The sequence below is a fragment of the Chroicocephalus ridibundus genome, chromosome 2 (genome assembly GCF_963924245.1).
Source record: "Chroicocephalus ridibundus chromosome 2, bChrRid1.1, whole genome shotgun sequence".
NCBI lineage: Eukaryota > Metazoa > Chordata > Aves > Charadriiformes > Laridae > Chroicocephalus > Chroicocephalus ridibundus.
The window spans coordinates 79,817,012-79,840,600 of NC_086285.1; the positions used below are offsets into that span (position 1 = coordinate 79,817,012).

Sequence of the window (23,589 nt, forward strand, 5' to 3'; positions counted from 1 at the left end):
GACATTTTATTTGGACTTAATTTTCCCTTTGTTAAGGCTCAAGTCCTTTATTTGTGCGAGCAAGCTTTTATATAACACAGCGAGGGAAGCGAAACTGCACCTATGAACGCTGCTATTCCACGCGCAAGTCATCTCGGAAAGCATACGCCAGTGCATCCACAGCCTCCGCATCAGCCCAGCACATTCTTACCTCAAAGCACTACATCCTCCCAAACACAGATAGAAAACACATCCAAGTATTAAAAGGTTAAAGAATTTTAATACCAAAACGCTCTAAAAATCCTTACCACCTACTGCAATCCACTGGCACACACCTTTAGTATTGCCTAAATCAAAGTCATGTCACTGACTAAAACTCAACGTGAAAACATAAGTAGTGCCATTGTATTTCAATGGGGGTTGTAAGTGAAGTGTGGATTTTACTCCAAAAGACAGGCTGTAAACACACTTAAAGTTTACACAGGCTTGCAGCAAGCAAGGGAATGCTGTCCTCTCTATTGGTACTTTGGTGCAAAGATGGCAGAAAAAAAAATACGGAAAAATCATGGCCAGAGTTATCACAGATTTTGAACACCCTATGCCATGCTGGAGGCAGAAGAAGTTTGGAACGTAGTTAGATGGAGACTAAACGAAATCTTGCAATCAAATTACTGCTGCAGGGAAAAAAATGCTACTGTGCAGAAACAATGACTAATGCATCTCTAGAGGGGGAACTGTAAAAAAAAAAAGGCGGCTAGGGTAAGCTAGCTGATGTTAATGAGGGCTGCTAGCCAGGAAAAAAAAAAAAATGCACATTTTAAACACTATACCTTCACGATCCTCTGTTTTGAGAGAAAGGGCTTAAAAATCTTGAACCTAGAACTGAAATGCACAATCCTGCATTTATCCTGAAGATAATCGTAGATTTAGGCCGCAGATATACTGCCTTGAATTTTGGGTGATTCTGTGGTGGAACACCTGTCCCACATCTTCCTCAAAATCAACTGCAAATACAAACAAGAGTGCCCTAAGTAGTGGACTCCAGGGCCTTCAGAAATTACTTTTTTTTTCAGTATTTAGGTAAGAGCAAAAATAGTAGAGAAGACACGAAGATTAAGTCAAAATAACTGAGCTGCTGAAGAAATATCACAATGCAACCATTCCAATTTTCAAGTTAACCATGAAAAAAGAATTAACTCATTTAATCATCAACACCAAGGCTACAGCCTTTATCTGTGCCACTCTGGAGTCTCAGAAGAACAGTCTCAGGGCTTTTGCCCACTAAACAACTGAAAACTACCATCTACTAGAAGACCCCAAGTACAATCTTGAGATAAAATTACAGAAGATGAAGCTAATACACGGAGGAAAGAGGAATGGGGCGGCCGGCAGTGGTGGTGGTGAAGGAAGCTAAGAAATACATTAATCAACTCCAATGCAGTGTTCAGCTTCAAGGCTTTCTACACATGTTCTTGTGTATAATTGTCCTACGTCAAAGAGGAAAAAAAAATAAATCACACCCCCCCCCAAATGTATCTGGATTACATCTCTACTACCCTAATGTATGTTTTAATGTGTGTTTATTAAGGGTCTTCTGTAAGCAATCTAATTACTAAAGGCATGAACTAAACTGATTAACGGGTCTATACAGCATGTAAGGGAGGATGAGTAGTACATTCAGTATTGGATATACTCATACAGAAGCTGAAAATGCACACAGAAGTGTATGTCAAGTAATCCACAAAGGAGAGTTTATTGTTAAATCATATTTAAAGAAAAGCTGAAAGACAAGACACCATAAGCTTAGTTAAAGTTAAGAGATTAATTTAAGACAACTGGCACGTTCATTTACAAAATGCTAAAGTCGCATTTCTTCTCATGGAGCACTGTCAAGCACAGAACATTACTAAGCCAAACTAGCAGGCATTTACTCAAAGTTAAGATCTAAGCCTACTTCTCATCTTTGGCCACTCACTTCCCACTATCCACATCGCAAATGGCTTGGTGCACTTCCATTATGGAACACTGCCATGCTGCACATTTAAATGCTGAACTTTTTATAGCACTTCTTATATCTAGAGAGATTTACAGTCAGTAGCACCAGTATCACTTGTAGCATCAATATAAATAAGGTAGGAGAGAAGTATTTTGCAGATGCAACTTTTCTGTTGCTGCTGAGTTTGCAATGTTGGTCTTTAAATAGATTTCACAGAGCAACATCTTTGCTGTTTTCTCACACCCAAATATTTACTCCTACCAGAAGCAGGAGCACACATTAATGCTGCCCCCATGGCATTGCTAGAAAGAAGAAAAGGCACAACATTGCTCGTTTGAGGCATGACAGTGTAATTACCTCATATCAAGTCCATACATATGCTTTCCTTCCTTTTCTCCCTCCTTCCCTGGTTCTAGACCTTGTCATCTGTTAAAAAAGTCAACCTGAAGAACAGTATCTCTCAACACACTACGTTCAGTTAGCTTACTAAGCTTTCTATTGTAATGACCAATATATAAACACTCACTTCTCTGACCAAAAATAGTTTTACTTTAAGCTAGAGCAAAATGTTGACGTTGTCAACCCTTGGGTTTAAACATGCAACATGACTGAACACTAATTGCCATAATTGAGCCCCAAAATGCCCACTTACTTAATCCTGAAGCTGCCACTTCAGGAGTGGTTTTAGTTTGACATACGCAAAATGAGGAGAGGGACAAACAAGAGAAGTTTGTATCACAGCAAAGCAATGAGCTGACACGCTAATTTCAAATTCAGGTCTACCCGATGTGCACAGCAGAGGAATTTCCATTACAAAGTACAGCATTTGTATTCCACTATGTTTGGAGGGGAAGGAATACTGTATTTGAAATGGCCATACACTGTAATTGAAATGCAGCCATAACAGACTTGTCTGACAAAACCAGTCTTGCCCTACACTTACTAAAAGCAATTAAAAAGCAGTATTTTGCTACACCCAAAACAGAAGACATGCTTAATAAGGGACTCAGTTTAAGGAAAACAATCACTTCCCCAGTACTATCTCCAGTATTTGGGCTGTTGCATGCCTATGCTGTGGTTGCAGTTGAACATCGTTTCAAGGAGCAGCACAGCTGTCCCCCAGCTTCAGCACCATTTCCGAGCAGATTGATGACACTTGCCTAGCAGCACTGTGGCAAGTGTTGGAACTGAACTACAACTTGCCACCTTCACGAACGTGTGCTACTTTGGCTGCTTGCTTATTCATGAAGAGAATTTCCATATAAACCTGACACACCAATTTCCTCCTTGGAAATAAAAGGTCCAATTTACTGCTTTTTTGCAGTTGCGTCAGATTCCCCATCCATAGCCTTATTGCCTAAGGGCGCAGCTAGCCTAGCGCCAGAAACACTGTCATAGCATTTCCCTTCCCAGAAAGGTGTCATTGTAAAAGCCTTAAATTAGTTAAGACAATTAAAATGAACTATTCCAGCCCTCTTGCCCCGCTAAATTTGTTGAGCCGAATAGAGGTAGACTGTTTCTGCAAGAGCTAGTGATATGCATTTAGATGCTGCAGGTTTCCTTCACGATTTTACCTAACTGAGGCCACGAGTAGCCCTCCCCAGCTTGGGCACAGAAGAGTTTTCAATAGATAATACAGAAAGGAGGATGGGAGGAGCTCTGCTGGTGTTTTCCACTCTGTTGGTCTGGAAAAGGCTCCTGCTCATCCAGATACCAAGTAGCTCACATCACACCACCCAAAAACAGATGGAGAAAAATCATGTCAGATAAGAGGGTAATACAGTTTGAGGGCAAAGATTGATTCTGGTCAAGTCAGAAGAAACTAGAACAAATTCACCCATTATCAATTTCTCCATTAGCTGAATGAATAAATGAAAACACAGTTTTTTCTGAATTTTTATTTCCTTCTTCCTTTCTTAAACCACATGGGGAAAAAAAAAAAAAGAAAAAAGAAAAAAGCAGACTGAGAGCAGCAATTTTGGCATTTTTGCCACCCTTTATGCCAACACACCAGAAACAGTCATCCTAGTCTTTCTCTCCTCTACTCACATTTAAAACTATATAAGGCACAACAATTCTGGCATACAGACTTGAGTCTGTATGCCAAAATTAATTGCTAGATTGTATTAAAAAAAAAAAAAGGATGAAAACAGACTGCACTGCACAAAAGGGAATAACCTTAAATCTAGGCAGTTATTTTTCAAAATATACAAGTAATCACTGATGTTAAGTCAAATTCAGACTACCTCCAAACTTAAAACAACAATAAAGCTTTTAATTCTATTACACAGTTGATAAGACGACCATACAGACAAAAAAAACAACCCTAAATTTATGTTTTGTTAGTAGAAATAATCTTAACCTACATTGCTGTACTTCGCAGTTCTCAATTTCTGCACATTCCTAGCATGTGCTGTTTCATTAGGGGGGAAAGACTATCCTCAGAGAAAGAACAAAATTCCTAGAAAAAGTGAAAATATATTCTCCTATATCGGAAATTTATATTTGGAATGCAAAAGCATTAGCTAGGGATGGGCTTCCAAACTGAAACGTGTTTAAATACATGAAAAGAAAATCCTTACTCAGAAAGCAATAGACAAGTAAATTGGAATAGGCTGATACACAATGACTGGATTCCATAAATACGTTCACTACTTTTTGAAGCATTATTTGGAAGAGATACTGCTGTACTTAGCCTAATAGTTCCGCTAAACTGAATCCAATTAATAACTGCATTTTCTAGTTTCAGACCACGCTATTTTTAAATATGCTATTTTTTAGCTTATTTCTTAGTGCCATCTATTTTTCTCCTACCACTATTCAGGATTTCACTGTTCCAATTTAAACAATCCAAAAAATCCAATGTGTTTCAGGCATTAAACCAATTTTGCAATCTTCCCCCACTTAGTCACTTTTGCAATTTATTTTTCTTTAACCAAATGTTACTGATTTTTGCCAAGTATTCACATGAGGGTACTTTCTTGAGTTCAGAAAGGTACACACGAGCTATGTAAAACACAACCAGCCATGAAGATTTGGAAAGATGCACTAACAAACCCAAACTCTTCCTTCAGTGTCTGTACAAGCTGAATAAAACAAAAGCAGTGAAGTGACATAAACAACATATTCCAAGTGTAATCTTTAGTATTATAAATAGCAAAAAAGTGTTCCAAGGCTACAGAGCTGAGAAAATAAATGTAGCACCACAATACAGCAAACACTGGATGGAGTTTGTCACTAGTAAACCTCTGGTTGTCAGTGTCACACCAACAACTTCTTGCCCTACTGCTTAGATGGCTACGCTTCAGTCTTTGGCTTCAAGTGAAAAGAGGAGAAATGAGTATAAAAGTAAGGTTCCCTGGCTCTGAGACCATCAGAGTGTGAGAGAAAGGTTCCAGCATCTTGCCACACTGTGGAACATGCAACGGCATTCCATTCCTTGTGGTAGCATACTCCCTGCATTAGCTGGATTCATTAAATAACTTTCCAGAAGAGCATCCTAAAAACAAAGAAAAAACCCCTCCACCCCCAAAAAGGAGAAAGCTCAAATCTTTTCCAGTGCATCTACTGGCAGTGCCCCGTGGGGCCTGGCAAGGAGGAAGATGTATATTTGACATGTCATTAATCCATCTGACTTTCTTCTCTAACCTCTGTTTCATACACTAAAAATAATAATCACAAGGAGCACTTCAATGCATTTTGAGACCAACCAAGTGACAGGCTGGAGACTTTCTTCCCTGCTCCTCAATCTCCAGGGCCTCCAGGCCAAGCCAGGACCAAACTACATCTCACCCCGACTTCTAGCAAGCTTGTCTGCTGGGTTCACACCAGTTGGGTCGCTAATACTGTTCTCCTCCCTTGTTGTCTGGGAACCTAAGTGTCCTCTGAGCAATGACTGCATTTCAAATTACCTACTTACTGCACAATGGATTTGTAAGGAGGGCTTAGCTTGAGGACCCCCCAAATTCTGGGTCTTCAGATAAAAACAGCTATCCTACAGATGAAAGCAGCAAGGGATTTCAGAAACTCTTGCATCAATATCTGAGAGTCCTCTAGCCTTCTTATACTCTACAGATGCAACTTCAAGTTACTGCCACTGTCCCAGAAGAGTTTCAGCTGAGATGCCAGAGATGACAGTTAATTTCTAAAGAGGCTCTGGGAGAGAAAAGATACCACCTGGTCTTAAGATAAAAATCCATATAATCACTGTTAATAATTAACAACCACAATCAGAATAACAACTTGTTCCTCAGATAAAATTGGCAAGCATCCTTTTGTTTATCGTTAAAACAAACTTTGTGGCTTATTACATCCCCCCTTTCTTTCTCCTTTTTTTTTTTAAATTCCTAACAGGCTTATATTAGAAATCTACATACTGACAACTTACTTTTCAATATTAACAAGCAAACAGTATTCTTGATGCCAACAGTTTTTCCAACAGCACTGACTGAAACAATTACCTATAAATATAAAGCGAGCTTAGCCCACTGAAGCAGAGCAACAGTAAATAAAGACTATGGTTTATTCATTTGCTTCATCCTAGAGCAATAGTACTCTGTGAAACTAGTAAGCCTGAACTCATTTGCATTTCAGAACAAGAGCTGTTAAGTTGCATTGTAGATAAGGGGAAAGTGAAGTTTAGGAACACAATGTACATATAAACATCAACTTTAAGGTTAAAAAAACCAACCAACATTACGAGAGTGTAAACAATAAAATCTGTGATAAGACAACAGAATGTCTTCAATCAACTCCATCTGCAGTACACAGGAGCTAAACCACCAAAGGCTTAAAGGCAAATTCTGACTCAATGGGGATATTATCACAAGACACATCAGCTGCTTCTAATACTGCAACCACTGGACAATATTTCAACTTGGGAATCTCCTCTCTCCCCCAAAAGAAAAACACCCTTCCCTATAATTTTAAAAAAGCTACTGTGAGGTAGAACAAGTACCAATATTTGCTATGTTTTTTTCAACAGAAATTAATTTTCAGACTGCCTACTTTTTTTATACATAGTATGAAATATGCATTCCCTGCTAAGTAGGAAAAAAATTACAGGTAGCTGTATATACCTTTCAACATTCAGACAGTTCAGTTACAGAAGTTCACAGCTGCAGAGTATCTTCAGCAACAGAACTTAAAGTCTGACTGGACAGTAAATCGAGTGAAAGTGTAGCTACCAGGAAAAGAAAAGTGCATCTACACCTCTGTAAACCTTCACATGCTACCAGTAATTTAGTTCCCGAGATGGAGATTTTTCACTTATGCCATGTATGGAGCAGGACTAAGTATTTTATTCAGAAGTGCAGTAGATTACATTCTTTTAACAACTGAAAGAAGTAACTGCATAAACAAAAGTAGGAATTCTTGGTTTTTTCCCAATCCATTCCTGACTGTACCTGCCAAGTCAGTGCATATGTCAGCATCTCATTACTATGATGCAGCTGCTTGTATGTCTACTCAATGGGTAGCTGAAAAGTTGGTATTTTCTTCTGTCTTTGACATACCTCTTGTTTTGAAATTCAGCATTCATGAGCATTTGTTAAAATACCACCTAAAGTGATTTCTTAAAAGGAACTGACAGCACCAAGAGCTGCTTAATAGCAAGACAAATATTCCTAGACTGCCTTGCTAACCAGATTTTAATTGAAAATTGTACCAGGAACGCCAATGCATTTTGTTCACAAGGCCCAAGCACATGGTTATTTTGGAGCCTTAAATACTTCTGGGCTTGATTCACTGGTGCTGTGCCCTGTGTGCGGCTGCAATTTAGCAAATGAGAATTTGGTATAAAAGCCAACAGTACCAAGTCAGAACAGCAGAGATTTTGTATTTGCTCTGCAGTGGTTTGAAAGAACATGGTTGAACAAAAAAAGACTTTTGGTTTATCCAGTCAAGTTTTACCTTGTGTAACCCCCAAAAGATCTGAAAATGGTTTTGTGAAATTGGATTAAAAAGAAAAAAAAAAAAAAAGGCTGAGCTTCCCTTACTTTGCACGTGCTTTCATACTGGGATTTACTAATAATTTCAAGATACAGTGTTCCCTTCTTGCTAGATACTTGTGTATTTACTCACTACAGAAAAGCAGACTTACAGAGGTTGAACTGGCTCAAAGCTTTTTGGCAGCACAAGTAAAACTCAAGTTTTCCCACCCTAAGGAGAAGCCAGCACTGTGTTTCTTCGGGCAGGAAGGAGCACAGCTTGGGAAGGCGCTCCAGGGCCAGGCTCGTGCTTTTGCTGCTATTGGGAGGCAAGAGATAACCGATGGGGCACTGCTCTTCCTATCCCTCAGCAGGAACTACCACCTCACACAGCCCTGTCCACTGGCACAGCAATAGGAACAGCTACAGCAGCTATCAGCTACTCACTGCCTGGGTGATGCCACCTGTCCTGGCTGAAGATAAGGCTGGAGGACATCAGCAGTGGCACAGGCAAGATCAGTGCAAAGGGGAAGGAGTTCATGATGCACTGGCTCTGAGTCACTGAAACAGTGCCATGTAACCTTCCTAATCATTCATTTTGCTCCAGAAGTTCACAGACCTTCCCCTGTGCCTTCTTGACAAGCTCAAAACAATGGAGGCAGAGCAGACTGTTATTCACTGACAGAATAGGACCAGCTCTCAGAAGAACAAGACACTTAATGAGTTTTGCACTACCCTTTTGCACTTCTCCAGATTTTCCTGATGCAGAATCTCAGAAAACAGGAGAGTTTTATTCGGTCACCCGAACTCTTTAACACTTGCATGTTCAGGCTCACAATGGCAAGAAAAATTTTAACAGTTTAAAACTTTCAGCAAGACTCTTCAACTGTTCCTACAATTGCAGTACCAAGAGAACATTAAACAGACAAACATTGCCTATCATGTTATTTATAAATGCTTTCTAATCCCAAAGAAAATTAGCTGTATGGACAAAATACAATCAAGTATCTCCTGTACACTTTCTGATATTTAAAAAGGAAGAATGATAGTAATTCATTAAAATTAAGACATTCATTATTTGTCCATGTTTATCACCTAACTTATGCTAAAATTCCACTTGCTATCTGGAGACCTATACGACATTCACAGAACATTTAATCCAGTATTCTTCTCCAGACCGTGTTCATAAGCTCTTGGAATCACTGCCTGCTTTATTTGTGAAGCAGGCCTACTGGGTTCATTCATCTTTCATTATGCCAAATTTTTTGTTTTTCCAGAACAAAATTGGAATTATATAAAAATACAACAGCCTGTGTAATCCATCTTGTATTTTTCTGTTGTTTTTCAAAGAGGAGGGGATTTAGAAATGTGGTTTAAAACATTTCATTTGAAGAGGACCATCCACAAATATAATCCTGAGGTACTCTACGATTCACAGTTTTATATTCAGTATGGAAACGTTCATCTTTCTGAATACAGAAAGCCTGCTGATTCCACAGGACGCATACGTTAAATCATTCAGATCACAGATCATGCTGCTGTCTACCCGTTTTGTTACATTCTTGGATGAGCTGCAATGGAAAGAACAACTGGAAGGTCATAGTTACTAGGAAGGAAGAATTAGGGTTGAGTAGAGTAGAAAGAGGACAGGAATCAGGCTGAATTTATTAAATCAGGGCCTTCTTTGCTTGGGAAGTAACAAAAAACTAACTAAAGTCACAGTACTGCTCCTTCCTAGAATCAATCCCTTCGATGAGCAGCTCACTAACTCATATTGACTCACACGAGTCAAAGACTGAAGAGTTACAGTCTGGCCTCAGTAGGTAGATAAAACCAACACATTCTGAAAACTGCATTTTGGGTTGAAATTAGCCTTCTATTTACAAGAAAACCATTAAGTTTCTCATGAAAGCTACTATGTTTCTAACACACAGAGTTAACTAATTGCTGAAGCGTTACAGCCACGCCAATCCTCCACAAGAGGAGGAGTAATTTTTTAGGAAAGTTCCTGCAGACCAGTGGTCACTTGGCTCCAAGGGCAGAGGACAACCAGTAGAACCATATCACTTTACCTTTGTAATTCACTAAGCGCTCTACTTGTGGATGGGCTGGGGTTTAGCCTCAGGAAGTTCTGCTTTAAATTGAGATGAGTGAGGTCTTGGCTATAAAACAGGTTGGCAGGCAGGTGCTCCAGGCTGCAGCATGAAAGATCCACTGAGCTTATGCGCTGTGATGCAACCTGGAAGTCAAAAGGTACACCAATATGTTAATACTGTAATAAACCAAAAACATTTCCTTCACCCCTACTAGCACAAGATAAACTGCTTTTAAGCACAGCAGAAGTCAGTATTGGCATATATAGCTGATCTAACACGGTTTACATCATTGCTGCAAGTAATGCATGATCTCTTGCTTTGCCTCAGTGCTACAACCAAGTCCACAGATAGCTAGCAGGGGGAAAAGTGCAAAGGTTTGTCAAACTAGTAAGTGAAATGGATTCATTTTCATCACTGAAGTGATGTGATACCCTATGACCAGAAAAAAAAAGGGTAAGAGATTTGACATAAACAGCAGCAAAACCACAGCACTCTTCAAGAAGGAAATCTTAAAGGCTCAGGAGCAGGCTGTCCCCAAGTGTCGCAAGTCTAAAGGGCAGGGAAAATGGCCAGCCTGGATGAATAAGGAACTTCGCATGGGACTTATGAATAAAAGGAGGGTTTACCACCTTTGGAAGAAGGGACAGGCAACTCAGGAGAAGTACAGAGATCTTGTTAGGTTATACAGAGAGAAAATTAGGAAGGCAAAAGCCCAGCTGGAGCTCAACTTGGCCACTAACATAAAGGACAACAAAAAAAAGTTTTTATAAATAAATCAACAAAGAAAGAGACAGGGAAAATCTCCATCCCTTACTGGATGCGGGGGGGAAAGTTGCAACCAAGGACAAGGAGAAGGCTGAGATACTTAATGCCTTCTTTGCCTCCGTCTTCAGTACTCAGACCAGCTATCCCCAGGGTGCTCAGCCTCCTGAGCTGGAAGATAAGGATGGAGAGCAGAACAACCCACCCATAGTCCAGGAGGAAGTAGTCAGTGATCTGCTTCTGCACCTAGACGCACATAAGTCTACAGGGCCAGATGGGATTCACCCAAGAGTACTCAGGGAGCTGGCGGGAGAGCTCACCAAGCCTCTCTCCATCATTTATCAACAATCCTGGTCAACAGGGCAGGTACCAGATGACTGGAGGGTGGCTAATGTGATGCCCATCTACAAGAAGGGTCGGAAGGAGGATCTGGGGAACTACAGGCCTGTCAGCCTGACCTCAGTACCAGGGAATATCATGGAGAGGATCATCTTGAGTGAGCTCTCACGGCAAGTGCAGGGCGACCAAGGGATCAAGGCCAGCCAGCATGGGTTTAGGAAGGGGAGGTCCTGCTTAACCAACCTGATCTCTTTCTATGACCATGTGTCCCGCCTTCTGGATGCAGGGAAGGCTGTGGACGTTGTCTGTCTGGACTTTGGTAAGGCCTTTGACACCGTCCCCCACAGCATCCTCCTGGAGAAGCTGGCGAATCATGGCATAGACAAGTGTACTCTTCACTGGGTTAAAAACTCGCTGGATAGCTGTGCCCAGAGAGTTGTGATTAATGGGGTGAAGTCTTCTTGGCAGCCCGTCACCAGTGGTGTCCCTCACGGCTCAGTTTTGGGCCCAGTTTTGTTTAATATCTTTATCAATGATCTGGATGAGGGGATTGAGTGCACCCTCAGTAAGTTTGCAGATGACACCAAACTAGGTGGGAGTGTTGATCTGCTTGAGGGCAGGAAGGCTCTACAGAGGGACCTGGACAGGCTGGACCGATGGGCCAAGGCCAGCTGTATGAGGTTTAATAAGGCCAAGTGCCGGGTCCTGCATTTCAGTCACAACAACCCCACGCAGCGCTACAGGCTTGGGGAAGAGTGGCTGGAAAGCTGCCCGGCAGAAAAGGACCTGGGGGTGCTGGTGGACGGCCAGCTTAACATGAGCCAGCAGTGTGCCCAGGTGGCCAGGAAGGCCAACAGCATTCTGGCTTGTATCAGGAATAGCGTGGCCAGCAGGAGCAGGGAAGTGATGGTGCCTCTGTACTCGGCACTGGTGAGGCCTCACCTCGAGTACTGTGTTCAGTTCTGGGCCCCTCTGTACAAGAGGGACGTAGAAGTGCTGGAGCGTGTCCAGAGGAGAGCTACCAGGCTGGTGAGGGGTCTGGAGACCAAGTCATACGAGGAGAGGCTGAGGGAGCTGGGCATGTTTAGCTTGGAGAAGAGGAGGCTGAGGGGAGACCTCATTGCCCTCTACAACTACCTGAAAGGAGGGTGTAGAGAGGTGGGTGTTGGCCTCTTCTCCCAAGTAAATAATGACAGGACCAGAGGAAATGGTCTGAAGTTGCGGCAGGGGAGGTTTAGATTAGATATTAGGAAGAATTACTTTACTGAAAGAGTGGTCAGGCACTGGAACAGGCTGCCCAGGGAGGTGGTTGAGTCACCATCCCTAGAGGTATTTAAGAAACATGTAGATTTGGCACTTCAGGGCCTGCTCTAGTGACAGAGACTGTAGGGGGGATTTTTTTGTGTGTATGGTTGGACTCAATGATCTCAAAGGTCCTTTCCAACCATAAAAAAAAAAAAAAAGAAAAAGTCTTCTATACTGCTGCACGACTGGTCAGTATACCCAAGTGAGTGGAGGTGAGGGGATAACAGTCACCCCCCTGCCTCGGTTTCAAGGGTCAAAAGCAGGTATTAAATGGCAGAAGAAAGAGTTTTCCCATTTATATCTTAATGGAGAAAAAACATCACAGCAGCAAAGCACCAAGCAATCATCTCTTCTCAATGAATTAGAAAACTGTCCAAGAATCATAAAAATGTGACAAAACCAAAACTGAGATCTGGGGTTTTAACATTGTTTTCTAGAAAGAGGAAGGTAAAACAAACACAGCCTTAGAGGCTAAAGAAATCACACCACCTAGCACTACATATAGCTAGCATCGTTCCACTACAGGCAACAAATTCAAGTAACAGCAACTCTGCCCCATACCACATCTCTAGCATACAGTTGCGTGAACAGCATCCTGCTGCTTTACTTATTTATTAGCCATTATTTGGATACAAAAACACAAAAACAGCACGGCAGTCTAGAAGTCTTATATTTTCTGTCCAACGCTATTAAATGTATCTTTTCATTATGTAGAGTCGTGGAGCTAGCTACATGACAAAGCACCACCACACAGTAGGACAAGGCAGTGTGCATTGTGGGCAGGAAGGAGGGGTCAAACGCTAGAAGAATGAGATGCGTATTTGGAGCAGGCACGGCTTAGATCAAAGGAGGAGAAGCCAAGAATTTCACCACCATTTTAGACTTCTGGGACTGCACAAACATTGCTCAAATGGTTACATGTTCTGTTACTGCAAGAGAAGCAATCATTTCATTCTGTTATTGGCACTTTTACTGGCCTCACATGCTAGGATTCTGGAGGTACAAACACCACATCTAAGGCACAAAAGGAAAACCCCAACAACTCATAATCAATGCCCAGTAACAGTCGCTAAAAGCTTCCGAACATCAATGAAGGAGACACCACCCAGACTTCTGGGCAGACATACAACTCTTACCATAAAGTACCCTGAACTTTGAGACATCAGGTTTTGCTGGTGTAAGTGAAGTAGCTTGCCACTGAAAAGAAGGCCAAAGAGTTTTTTCTTCCTTTTTTCCTCCCCAATGCAAGCCACACAGGCCTCAGGATAATGGTCTCTATTATAAACACACAGCCATACGCTTTGAGAGGAACAGACGGTGCAGTGTTTTTCTCTGATGTGACTGTTAATAATCCAGTCCTCCCACATCCATCAAAACGCTTAAATTTTTGTTACTCAATTAGCTCAGTCCTTTTGTTACTGTAGCTACTATTTTTCTTCCCCTCGTAGTATTGGACAAAAATTATTCATAGGTTATTCTGAGCAGTTATTTCTGAAAGCTAGGTATTCAGTCTGTTTATGGTGCTAGAACCTGCCCAGTACAGTACAGTTCTCATCACACTGAAAACAGAAGAGATGAAAAAGCGCTGACACCTATTAAATTAAAAGGGAGAATGTATAATTTCAGGTGTGATGCTTACATACACTGTTACTCCAACTACTTGTTTGGAATGTGATATGAAAAATAAGCAACACAGCAGTGCTTAGCAAGGCACGTTACTCTAAAAATATCTGAAGTACCAGAACTGGTAACTCTGAATGTGAACCATGATAAAGCAGACAAACAAATCCAAATTCTGCTAATCTCAAAAAAGCGTGCAAATTCTTTCTTAAAATCATCAAGCCCTGTGAAAAAAAAATCTAGTTAAAAGCAATTTTGTTTTTACAAGTTGTATGTTCTGGTTATTTTTTGTTTGCTGTTTGGTTTTTTTTTGGTTTTTTTTTGGTTTTTTGTTGTTTTTTTTTAAAGGAATCACTTTGTTATACGAAGAATTTAGTTAAGATTTTCACGCAATTAACATATACTGAACGATGCCTCTACCAGAGAGATAACTGTAAAAGTTAAAACTACATTTTAGAAGGTGTTAAGTCTGGAATCAACTGTAATTTTATCAGTCTTTTTCGTTAGCAAAACAGTACTCTAAGAATTAACTTCTGAATTGTTACAAGGAATACTCATATAAACAAACACAGTTTTTCTCACAGGCATGGATAAAGACTTTTCTATTTGCATTGATCAATACTGTTCTGTAACAAATTCCTAGAGAACAGAGGAACAAGATGAAAAACAAAGAAGAGTGACAAAGGAGAACAATCTCTCAACAATACTTTCTTTGGTTCACCAGAAACTTTCATCAGTTGTTTTGAAGTTGAGTATTGAAATTATGAAATGATATTGTTCCCAAATCAAACACTAAAGCAATATTTTAGTCTTGCAATCGTGTTCAATTGGCTGAAATGCAGTAAGACTGCACGTGTGTGTTTGCTGTTGTTTATTAAGAGCAAGGCATTTTTCTAAGAGATGATACCGTTTTTAATAACACACTGGGTTTTCTTGACTCACTGTGGGGAATCACTGCAGAGATAAGCTGATAAAGGGTAAGAAAACGCTGACTGGAATATCCCTCACAGTCAAATACAAAGCATTCAGAGGAAGGGTCATTATCTGCAGAAAGTAGGGTTTCCACTGGAAGTAAAAAAAACAAACAAACAAACAAAAAACCAAACCCAAGACATTCTGCTGTAAATAAATACCCCAACAAGTTATCTAGGTTGGGTTCAACAGACCCATGCTCCCACAAAAACAGTGAAGAGAATCAGTGTGGTAGCAATGCTAGAGGGAAAGGCTTTCTAGATACATGTGGAAACTGCATCAAGTGCTCATTATGGCTTCTTTGGTGTTTTCTTTTGGAAAACTTAAAAGTGTAACTGTTTTATATGCTTCACATACATATATAAAAATAAAAACACAAGCAGCACAGTTTATGATTCCCCAGGCAGAAGAAGCTGTTGCCTTGACCAAACCCTTTGCAATGTCTTCTCATCATACCCTAAACTGCATACATCCTTAACGCTTGTTTTCACATGAAACCCCTATTTCCAGTACTAGTAACATGGGGGATGCGGCTGGGGCAATGACCTTCTTGAAAGATGGTGTATGATACCCTGTCTTTGCCAGCGATGCAACAGTTTAACTGCATGGTAGCTCAAACACATAACAAAATCTTGTACCTTTTTGAAGTCCACTTTTCAGTTGGGATTTTTAATCGTCACAAATATAAAGAAGCAAGATGAAACATGCAGCTTTCTCCATTCCCTGGATATGATTTTTAAACACTTTGTGGACAATCATTGTATTGCAATGTCTCCCATTGTAATACTAGAGAAGCAGTAATGGGGTAAGGCCAAATTCAACTTCGTCTGTCAAAGAGCAAAGTCCAACGGAAGACTTTTTTTCCAGTTCCTGTTGCAACCTCAGTTATGCAGCCCTGGCCTACAGTGTTTTAAGTTCTGTGGGTTTTTTTCCAGCCTCCATGTGAGTACGGCATACTGAAGTGCAGTTTCAAAGAAGTGGCATACAACTATAGCACATGTACTACAAAGAGCCCTGGATCTACACACTGCAAACACCAAAAAGCTGTCATTGTGCTTTTAATTTTCCCCCAGAACAATAAAATGTAGCTTTATTCTGTGAATACCACCACAAATAATACTGCCGCAGAGCTCTCTCACTCCCTCGGGCAGTACAACTTCTGCTACTCCCCACCTAAGAGCTGCACACATGACAAAAAACTATGAGTCTCCCCAATATGAAAACTTGCTTTTAAACATGTGTTAGTTGTGCCGCAATAGTACTTACAAGTATAAACAGGAATTCACAAAAGCCAGCAGTACCTTGAATAAGAAAGGTTTCGCCACGGTGTTTCAATTTTAATTTTTTATTATTGTTTTTAAAAAGGAAGCAGTATTTCAAGACTGGTGAAAGTATGACATGGGTTCACTGTAAATCTTTAGCAGCTGGCAATAAAAAAAAACAGAAAAACACTTGTATCAACCAATATTCTTGCCTCTTCTTGCTACACAGGGCTAAAAAACACTTTGCTTTGTCCATCAGTATAATGCCGCCTCTGTCACCCAGCTACGCAACAAGACTGATCACCGTCTTTGTTTTAAAGCCTTGGCTATACTACAAAAATTATCTGTTGCTGACAATGGATGTCAGCAATGGACACAGCTGAACCCAGCTGTATGGACAAACACGCGCGTTGTTTACACAAGGACATCTTTTGGTGTGACCTGTGGTGTGAATTTAAACCAACGTAATTATGTCTTTTTCCTGTTTACCCTCATCCCATTCCCTATAGCTCTATTCAGATAAGAAATTACTATTTAGGACTTCAACAGAAGACAATTAAAATAACTAAACAGCCCACATCGTACAGGCAGCCAAATCCCCAGTCTGTTTAAACTGAGTTGACAATGTTAAATTACACCTGCTGTAGACATGCTAATGCAAAGGCAGCATAATTTTTCTCCCTTAGGATTTACTTTTAAACAGTTCGATAATCATCACATCCCACCAATGCCTGCATAAGGCTTAACAAGCCAGCTTGAAATACCTAAACTAACTGCTTAGAGCAAACAGGTTCTCCTCACCTCAGAACTAACCTCACTTCAAATCCTAATCCTCCTTTCTATTCGAACATCAAAGCCCCGCTCGGCAGAGGCCTCCCTCCGTGGAGCTGAACTCCACAGCCAGGAAATACATCGGTGTCCTCAGCCACAGCCAAGAGCTGAGGAAATGCTCAGACTGGTAAACAAGCAAACGCCAAAAACCTTAATGAAAGAGGTGAAAAAAGAAATAAAAAGGTTTTCTTTTTCTTTAAAGCCACATATTTTCATTTTTAAATGACAGCTTTTAAAATGGGTGCAGTCCAAATGGTGAAAAGGTAATGGCTTTTCTGGCCTCTCCTTTTGTTTTCTTTCAAAAGTTAAATTAGATCCACCCTAACTCAAGCTAAGGGCCTTGCAAAGAAAAGAAAAACTCAGCAGAGGCTTGAAAGCACATCACTGTTTCACAAACCGAACAGGCAATGACATAGGTAAGAGCTGTAATTGCCTACTAAGACGAAGGGCAGGAGCCTGGTACAAACACCTTATGCCAGCAAGACTCGGGGACACAAAGATTATTTGACTTGTCCTGTCTCTCCTCCTCTTAGCTCTGAACAAAGATTTATAGAGCATGCAGAAATAGCTCACCTCTACCTTTGGCCCTTGTGCAAAGCTGTAAGAACTTTGCTGAAAACAGCAGTAGCAAATGTGTCTGGGGAGGGGGAAATGTGGAGGTAATAATGCAGAAGTTGTGCTCCTTTACCCTTAATGATAGGAATAATTTCATAGATGTGAAAGTCAGTGCCCCAGGTTTAGCATCAAGCTCTTGAAAGTGAGATCTTGTCCAAAAAAAAGGTGACATTTGTCACAAGTCATTTGGAAATGTTTGGTATTATCTGAAGTCACTACCAGAATATGAGTATTTTTGCTGCTCCAGGGAACAAATGTGTTTTTTTTCTAGAGATCAGGTACTGGTATCAATACTACACAGGGAGTGACATCAACACTGTTACCTTGGTGGTAGTCACGCTGGGATGTTCACACTGGTAAGATCCCTGCAAGGACAAGGCTTAAGATGCAACCTGCAGCTAAGGGCCAGTAATTAGCTGTAGCATTAAGCTACTTATAATTCAGACATGTGAATCTCCATTTGGTGGAGCAAGGAATATTAATATCCTTAAAACAGCTTGACTGAAAACAATTAATCTGTAAATATTGCAAAACAGGTGATAGTCTCACAAAAATTGAGAAATATCCGTTTTTCTTCTTAGAACTTGTGTTAGACTTCATTTTTTACCAAGACAGGCTGCTGTACTGCCAGCAAGACGACTTTGCAATGAGCAGCCCTCCAGCAAAGACTTTCTTTCAGCATTTACTATAGATTTCAGACTGTTGCCAGTGAGACTTCCAGTAGATGTTCACTTGTCTGACTCTCCCCAGTCCCACATGGAGAGGGTTGTGCGGCTTTGTTTATTTGTTTTAAACAAGAGGTTATGCTAGGTCCTCAGTTTCTGACCTAGGTCTCCTAACACACCTGCATCATATGGATTAATTCTACAGTAAGATGAACTCTTTTCGTGACATTATTTCACAGTAAGTCAGAAAGGCCTTCTGACCCAAGCGTTTTATAATACAAACAATCATTAATATAGCTGTAGTGGCCTGGGGCCTAAAACTGGTCTCCAGCTCTGATTCTGATTCCCTCTTCTCTCTGGAGACCTTCCTCCTCCACTGACTACCAAAGAAGCCTACGGAGACCAAACGTCCCTAAAGTTAGTTTTTGCTAATAATTCCTCTCGTTTTTCCCTCCCTGCTAGACTTTGCTTGTAGAGGCTCTCAGCGTTACAGCCATTCAGTTTCAAGACTGACACAGTTACCACCTTACATGTACTGAAGTACCCTGCAATGTATCAGTCCCTGCAACCCCCTCCAGTCTCATGGGATCTGCTCACCAGACACGTAGCTCCCCTCAGCTTCATTAAGAGCAAAGTTACATTCCCTTGCTCACTCCCACCCCTCTACCCCCAGAGATTACTGAACACACTTTGGGATCCTCCTGGATTGAACACACCTTAAAAGGTAACATCTGCAACACCTCACCGAGCTTCTAGCTGTAAGCCATAGCAATGCCTTTCTGTGTTTATGCAAGAGCTGCACAAATTCAGCTTCAATAATATCAGAATCTGATTTAGAGGCTTCAAAAGACATTACTTGAAAGCTATTCCAGATGTGTGGGCGATACGTAGTTTTCCATTCTCACTCTTGGCTGCAATACTTCAATAACTACTCTATTATTAACTGAAGGCAGCAAGTCCAAAACAAGGACCACAGACTCTCTGAATTTTAGCAAGGAAAAAGAGGAAATTATAATAGTGAAGCTACAGTTTTTCTCTAGAATAGAAATCAAGATAAAAGCTTGAAGTCATGCCAATTACACTATTTTGGAATCAGCTGAACTATTTTGACATGGAAAACTAACCACCTGAGCCAAGCCACCAAGTTTCCCTCCCGAACCATTAAGAGAGAGACTACACTGAAACACACTCAGAAATTCATTTCCAAAACATCAATTAACCTCTAACGAAAGGCACAAAAGAATAGGTTTTGCAAGGAAAGAGGAGGAAGAACACTTTCAAGTGTTAACATCAAAAGAAAAACAAAACTGTCTTCAAGTTTGCTTTGCCCGGTCTTCTGCTTTCAGACTTGAGATGACAAGAAGCCACCCATAGCAAGAATAACCAGATATGACTGCAGAGCAAAGGTCCCAAATATTGAAGATTTCACACACACACACACACACACACACACACACACAAAAGGAAGTCAAGTTCCACAATGAAACCAGAGGTTTGTTTATGTTTGAATGCTTGTAATCACCACCAAAAGGAAGCTGCAGGTTTATTTTTAGAGATCTATTTTTAGAGAAAGCATTATCTCAATATTGTCATTTTAGGTTATTAGAGGAAAACATGGTTTCCTTGTACTAAACTTAGAGTCATCACATTTCCTGCAAGCAAGGATCAAGTTCAAAAAAAGCCCCACTGAAAATGTGAAAATCTTTAAGGAGTCTCTTTTCTTCACTAGATGTTGAATCAACAGTTGCAAACAAGCTTATGGCGCTTCTTAGTCTTACAAATGTGAAAAAAACCTGGATGGCTGTTATCCTCAAAGAAAATAAGCTTGTTGCAGAGCCTTGGATTTGGTTAAAGGCTATTTTCAAAAGATGCCACTGATGTTGGCATTATACTAAACTCACCTTTAGGTCTTACTAGTATAGAGACTCATTTTCAAGCCTCCAAGAGCTACTAGCATAAGAAACAAACCAACTACTGCATGGTGACCCTCTCAGCAACCAGTACATCCCTGACCTCCAATCTGTCCCCAACGCATACAAACACAGTAGTCTAAAATCATTATGGTACATTCAAACACATGGACTAAGACTACGAAGTTATAAGAAAATGTCAGAAACTCCTAACTACAACACAAATAGTGTTTGTTGCACACAACAATTCTCTGTATAATTACCAAAGGTAATAACCAAAGGTAAAAGCAAAAATACTCATCTAGAAATTCAGATCTCATAGAACTAAGGTAAAGTTCTCTATAGTCCAGAAGCAGGATATCCACTGCTTAGGAGACTAAGCAGATACCTGGAGAGGAGATATGGCATCCAGTGACTCTAAAGTATGAACTGGCAGCACTGTAACAAGTAACATCTCAAATAACTTAAACTACTTTATCCTTGCATATGATTTTTCCCTGCACTTGCCATTGGCATTGCTCTGTGGTCAAGGCCTTGGAAAAAAGGTATTCTGACATGGTTCTGACCAGTAAACATTAGAAAAGCCGTCCTTAATGCCTCCAGAGAAAACTGAGGTTTGGCAATAAAAATCCCTGCAATGATAAACTCTGTAAAGATGTTACAGCTCATTATAGTACCTAGAAACACATACGGAACAGGTCAATCAGCTAGTGGGCAAGCCAAGGCAAATACAATGTAGGGCTAATTCAACCATGAGACTAGCGGCTTCAAGCCTTCTTTAAAGGCTGAAGGCTGTATTTTGTATTAAATAACTCTAAGAAGTCTGTGTTCCACACTGAAGTTGGAATCTGCACTTTAATCTTTCTCCTGGTTGACCATGCCTGATATGAGAAAGTCAGATGTTAGCATCTGACAGTATCTGAAATAAAGATGAAGCTGTAGGCAGGAGTGGATATGGCTTATTACCCGTCACTTTAATTAAGGAGCAGAATCTTCTGGGCTGAAGGAAAAGGCAGTCCTGTGGCTGGTTATCTTTTAGTAGCTCAAAGGTTGAAGCTCAGAGGATGAAGCACAGCTGAAAAGCAGGTACATCTCTAGCAGTAATGATCAGTTGTTGCTCACTTCATTTCCTCAGCACTATTCCTGTAAAACGCTTGCACAAGCTGATCATCTTGGTCTCCTATTTTGAATATATTTGCAGAACTGTAATCAAGGACAGTAATTCATTTTTAAATCCTATAGTTTATTTCTGTAAATATAGTCTGTAACACCAAGCTTGTATGCAATCAGAACTCAGACCTTTTTTCCTCAGCAGAAAGAAAAATCCTATTACCAGCGTCATAGATCAGCTCTGTCCTTTTCACATGGTTCACACTCAGACTTCGCAACATCGTCTCCAAACACAATCCTCAAACTTATATTGAAAAAATAGCTAGAAGACTGAGGCAGTTGGTCCGAACTAGGTAACTTTAGAGAGAAAAAGCTAAAAAGTTAATTTTGCACTGCTGCTTCAAGTAGGTCTCCATACAAGTTGAGGAAAGATGGAGACTACTGCTGTAGAGTCTCCTGCATTCAAATCTGTTGTTATTTTCTGCTAGTTTCACGGTGCAAATAAATGTACAAAGAGAGCATTCTGCACTGACGTGAAAGGAATAAGACCAATATGGCAGCATGCCCTTCTCCCTTCAATTTGCTATCCTTGCTATTTTTAGCACTTTTTAAACATGATGTACACTGATACCATAATTTAGTCTCTCCTTTTTCACAGCAGCCTAGGGTCGTCTGGAACACCACACGCATTTCCACTGCAGACTTGAAGACAAAGGTGACTAGAACAGGGAACAGAAAAAAACAAAGGCACACAGGAGAAAACTCTTGAGTTTGATAGTTTTCAAATCAACAATCTGTTTTTAGATATTCTTCATATTTTAAACAGGAGGGCTCTTTTGTGTATAGGTGCAAATCCACCCTGGCACCTATAAGCCCCACACAACAGCTTATTTTCCACTAAACACACTGTCACCACAGCCGTGCAACCCAGCCTGGGAAGCAGTCGCTGGTGTGCACACACACATGGCTGTGTGCCTCTACATCTCTACCTATCCACATGTATAGTGAGGCCATGCACAGGCAGCTTATGTGGGGTAGTCATGCATTATTTATAGCCCTTGTCTCTCATCGCCTCCCTTCCTCTACCTGCCCGGCTGAACTGAGCACTAAAGCAGGAAATAATTGTCGCATGAAGCTGTCGACACAGTTCCTGCTCTTCTGAAGTCGAAAGGGGAGAAGTTCTGCAGGGTCAGATAACCTGCCTCAGCATGCCCAGTGGTGCACGCTATTTCCAAGATAAAATTCTGTAATATGTTCCTGCTTAAGCTCTGCAATACTAAATTTCTGAGGCAGACACTGACATCCCATTTTACTTCTATGCCTTGGAACGTGGAGGACACAGCCCTTTTTACTCCAGCCAAACCATCCATGTCACAAGTTGCGTAGCAGTCACTTACACAGCAATTTCACATGTTGAAAAGCATTAAACTAAGTTTAGTTGGTAGAAGTTTCAAACAGAGCTCACCACCACACCCCAAATATAAGCCTCACGACAGCAAGTTCCACCACTCAGTAATACCTTATACATAAAACTTCTCTCTCTAGCTACATTAAGGGTGCAGCTTTTTAGCTTTTGGAAGTGGCAAACAAGGAAAGCCCTCATCATGTCCTCTTCTCTGTTAACTGCACATTTTTCACCCATCCTTCTGCATCTGACATTCAAGTAGTAAACAGTGGCAGATCAGAATCACTCTGCAAGTAATTGTGTGGGTTCCAGAACCATCACGCCAACTTTATGCAGACAAAATTCTTTAAAGCCATGAAGATGTCCCTTTCTTCCTCCTCCGCTCCCCCTCCCAGTTGCATAAGGTTATTTTTCAACAATTGGCAACAGAATGAACTTATTAGATCACAAAGGACCAAATTTGTTGTTCCTGTTTTCCTTTTGAGCTTCCTTAATTAGGACTCCAGTATTTGGAAAGTAAAAGGAAAGAAATGCACTGTGGTACAGAACTATCAATATTAACGAACAAGCCACACATCTAACTTTTAAAAATATTCTGTTTGAGGCTAAATCAGCATATCTAAAAGTGACCTATTTGGAGTAAGTATGTCACCAAGTTCGATATTTAGGTCAGTATTTGTGCAATAATTCCAGTCCGTCCTGAAATCAGGAGTTCTGTTCATGTCAGGCACACACATACAGGAAAACCAATCCTAACACCTATTCACAAATCCCTTCCAAAAATTTACTGGGGCA

The 23,589-nt window shown here is 40.6% G+C and overlaps 1 protein-coding gene across 1 annotated transcript in view; it reads right to left on the bottom strand.

Moving 5' to 3' along the window:
• PHLPP1 (PH domain and leucine rich repeat protein phosphatase 1) overlaps nt 1-23,589 on the bottom strand; it is a 142,305-nt gene that overhangs the window by 38,569 nt on the left and 80,147 nt on the right. Inside the window, exon 4 of the mRNA XM_063326052.1 lies at nt 9,975-10,141. Coding sequence (XP_063182122.1) covers nt 9,975-10,141 — 167 coding nt within the window. The remainder of the gene's footprint in view (nt 1-9,974; nt 10,142-23,589) is intronic.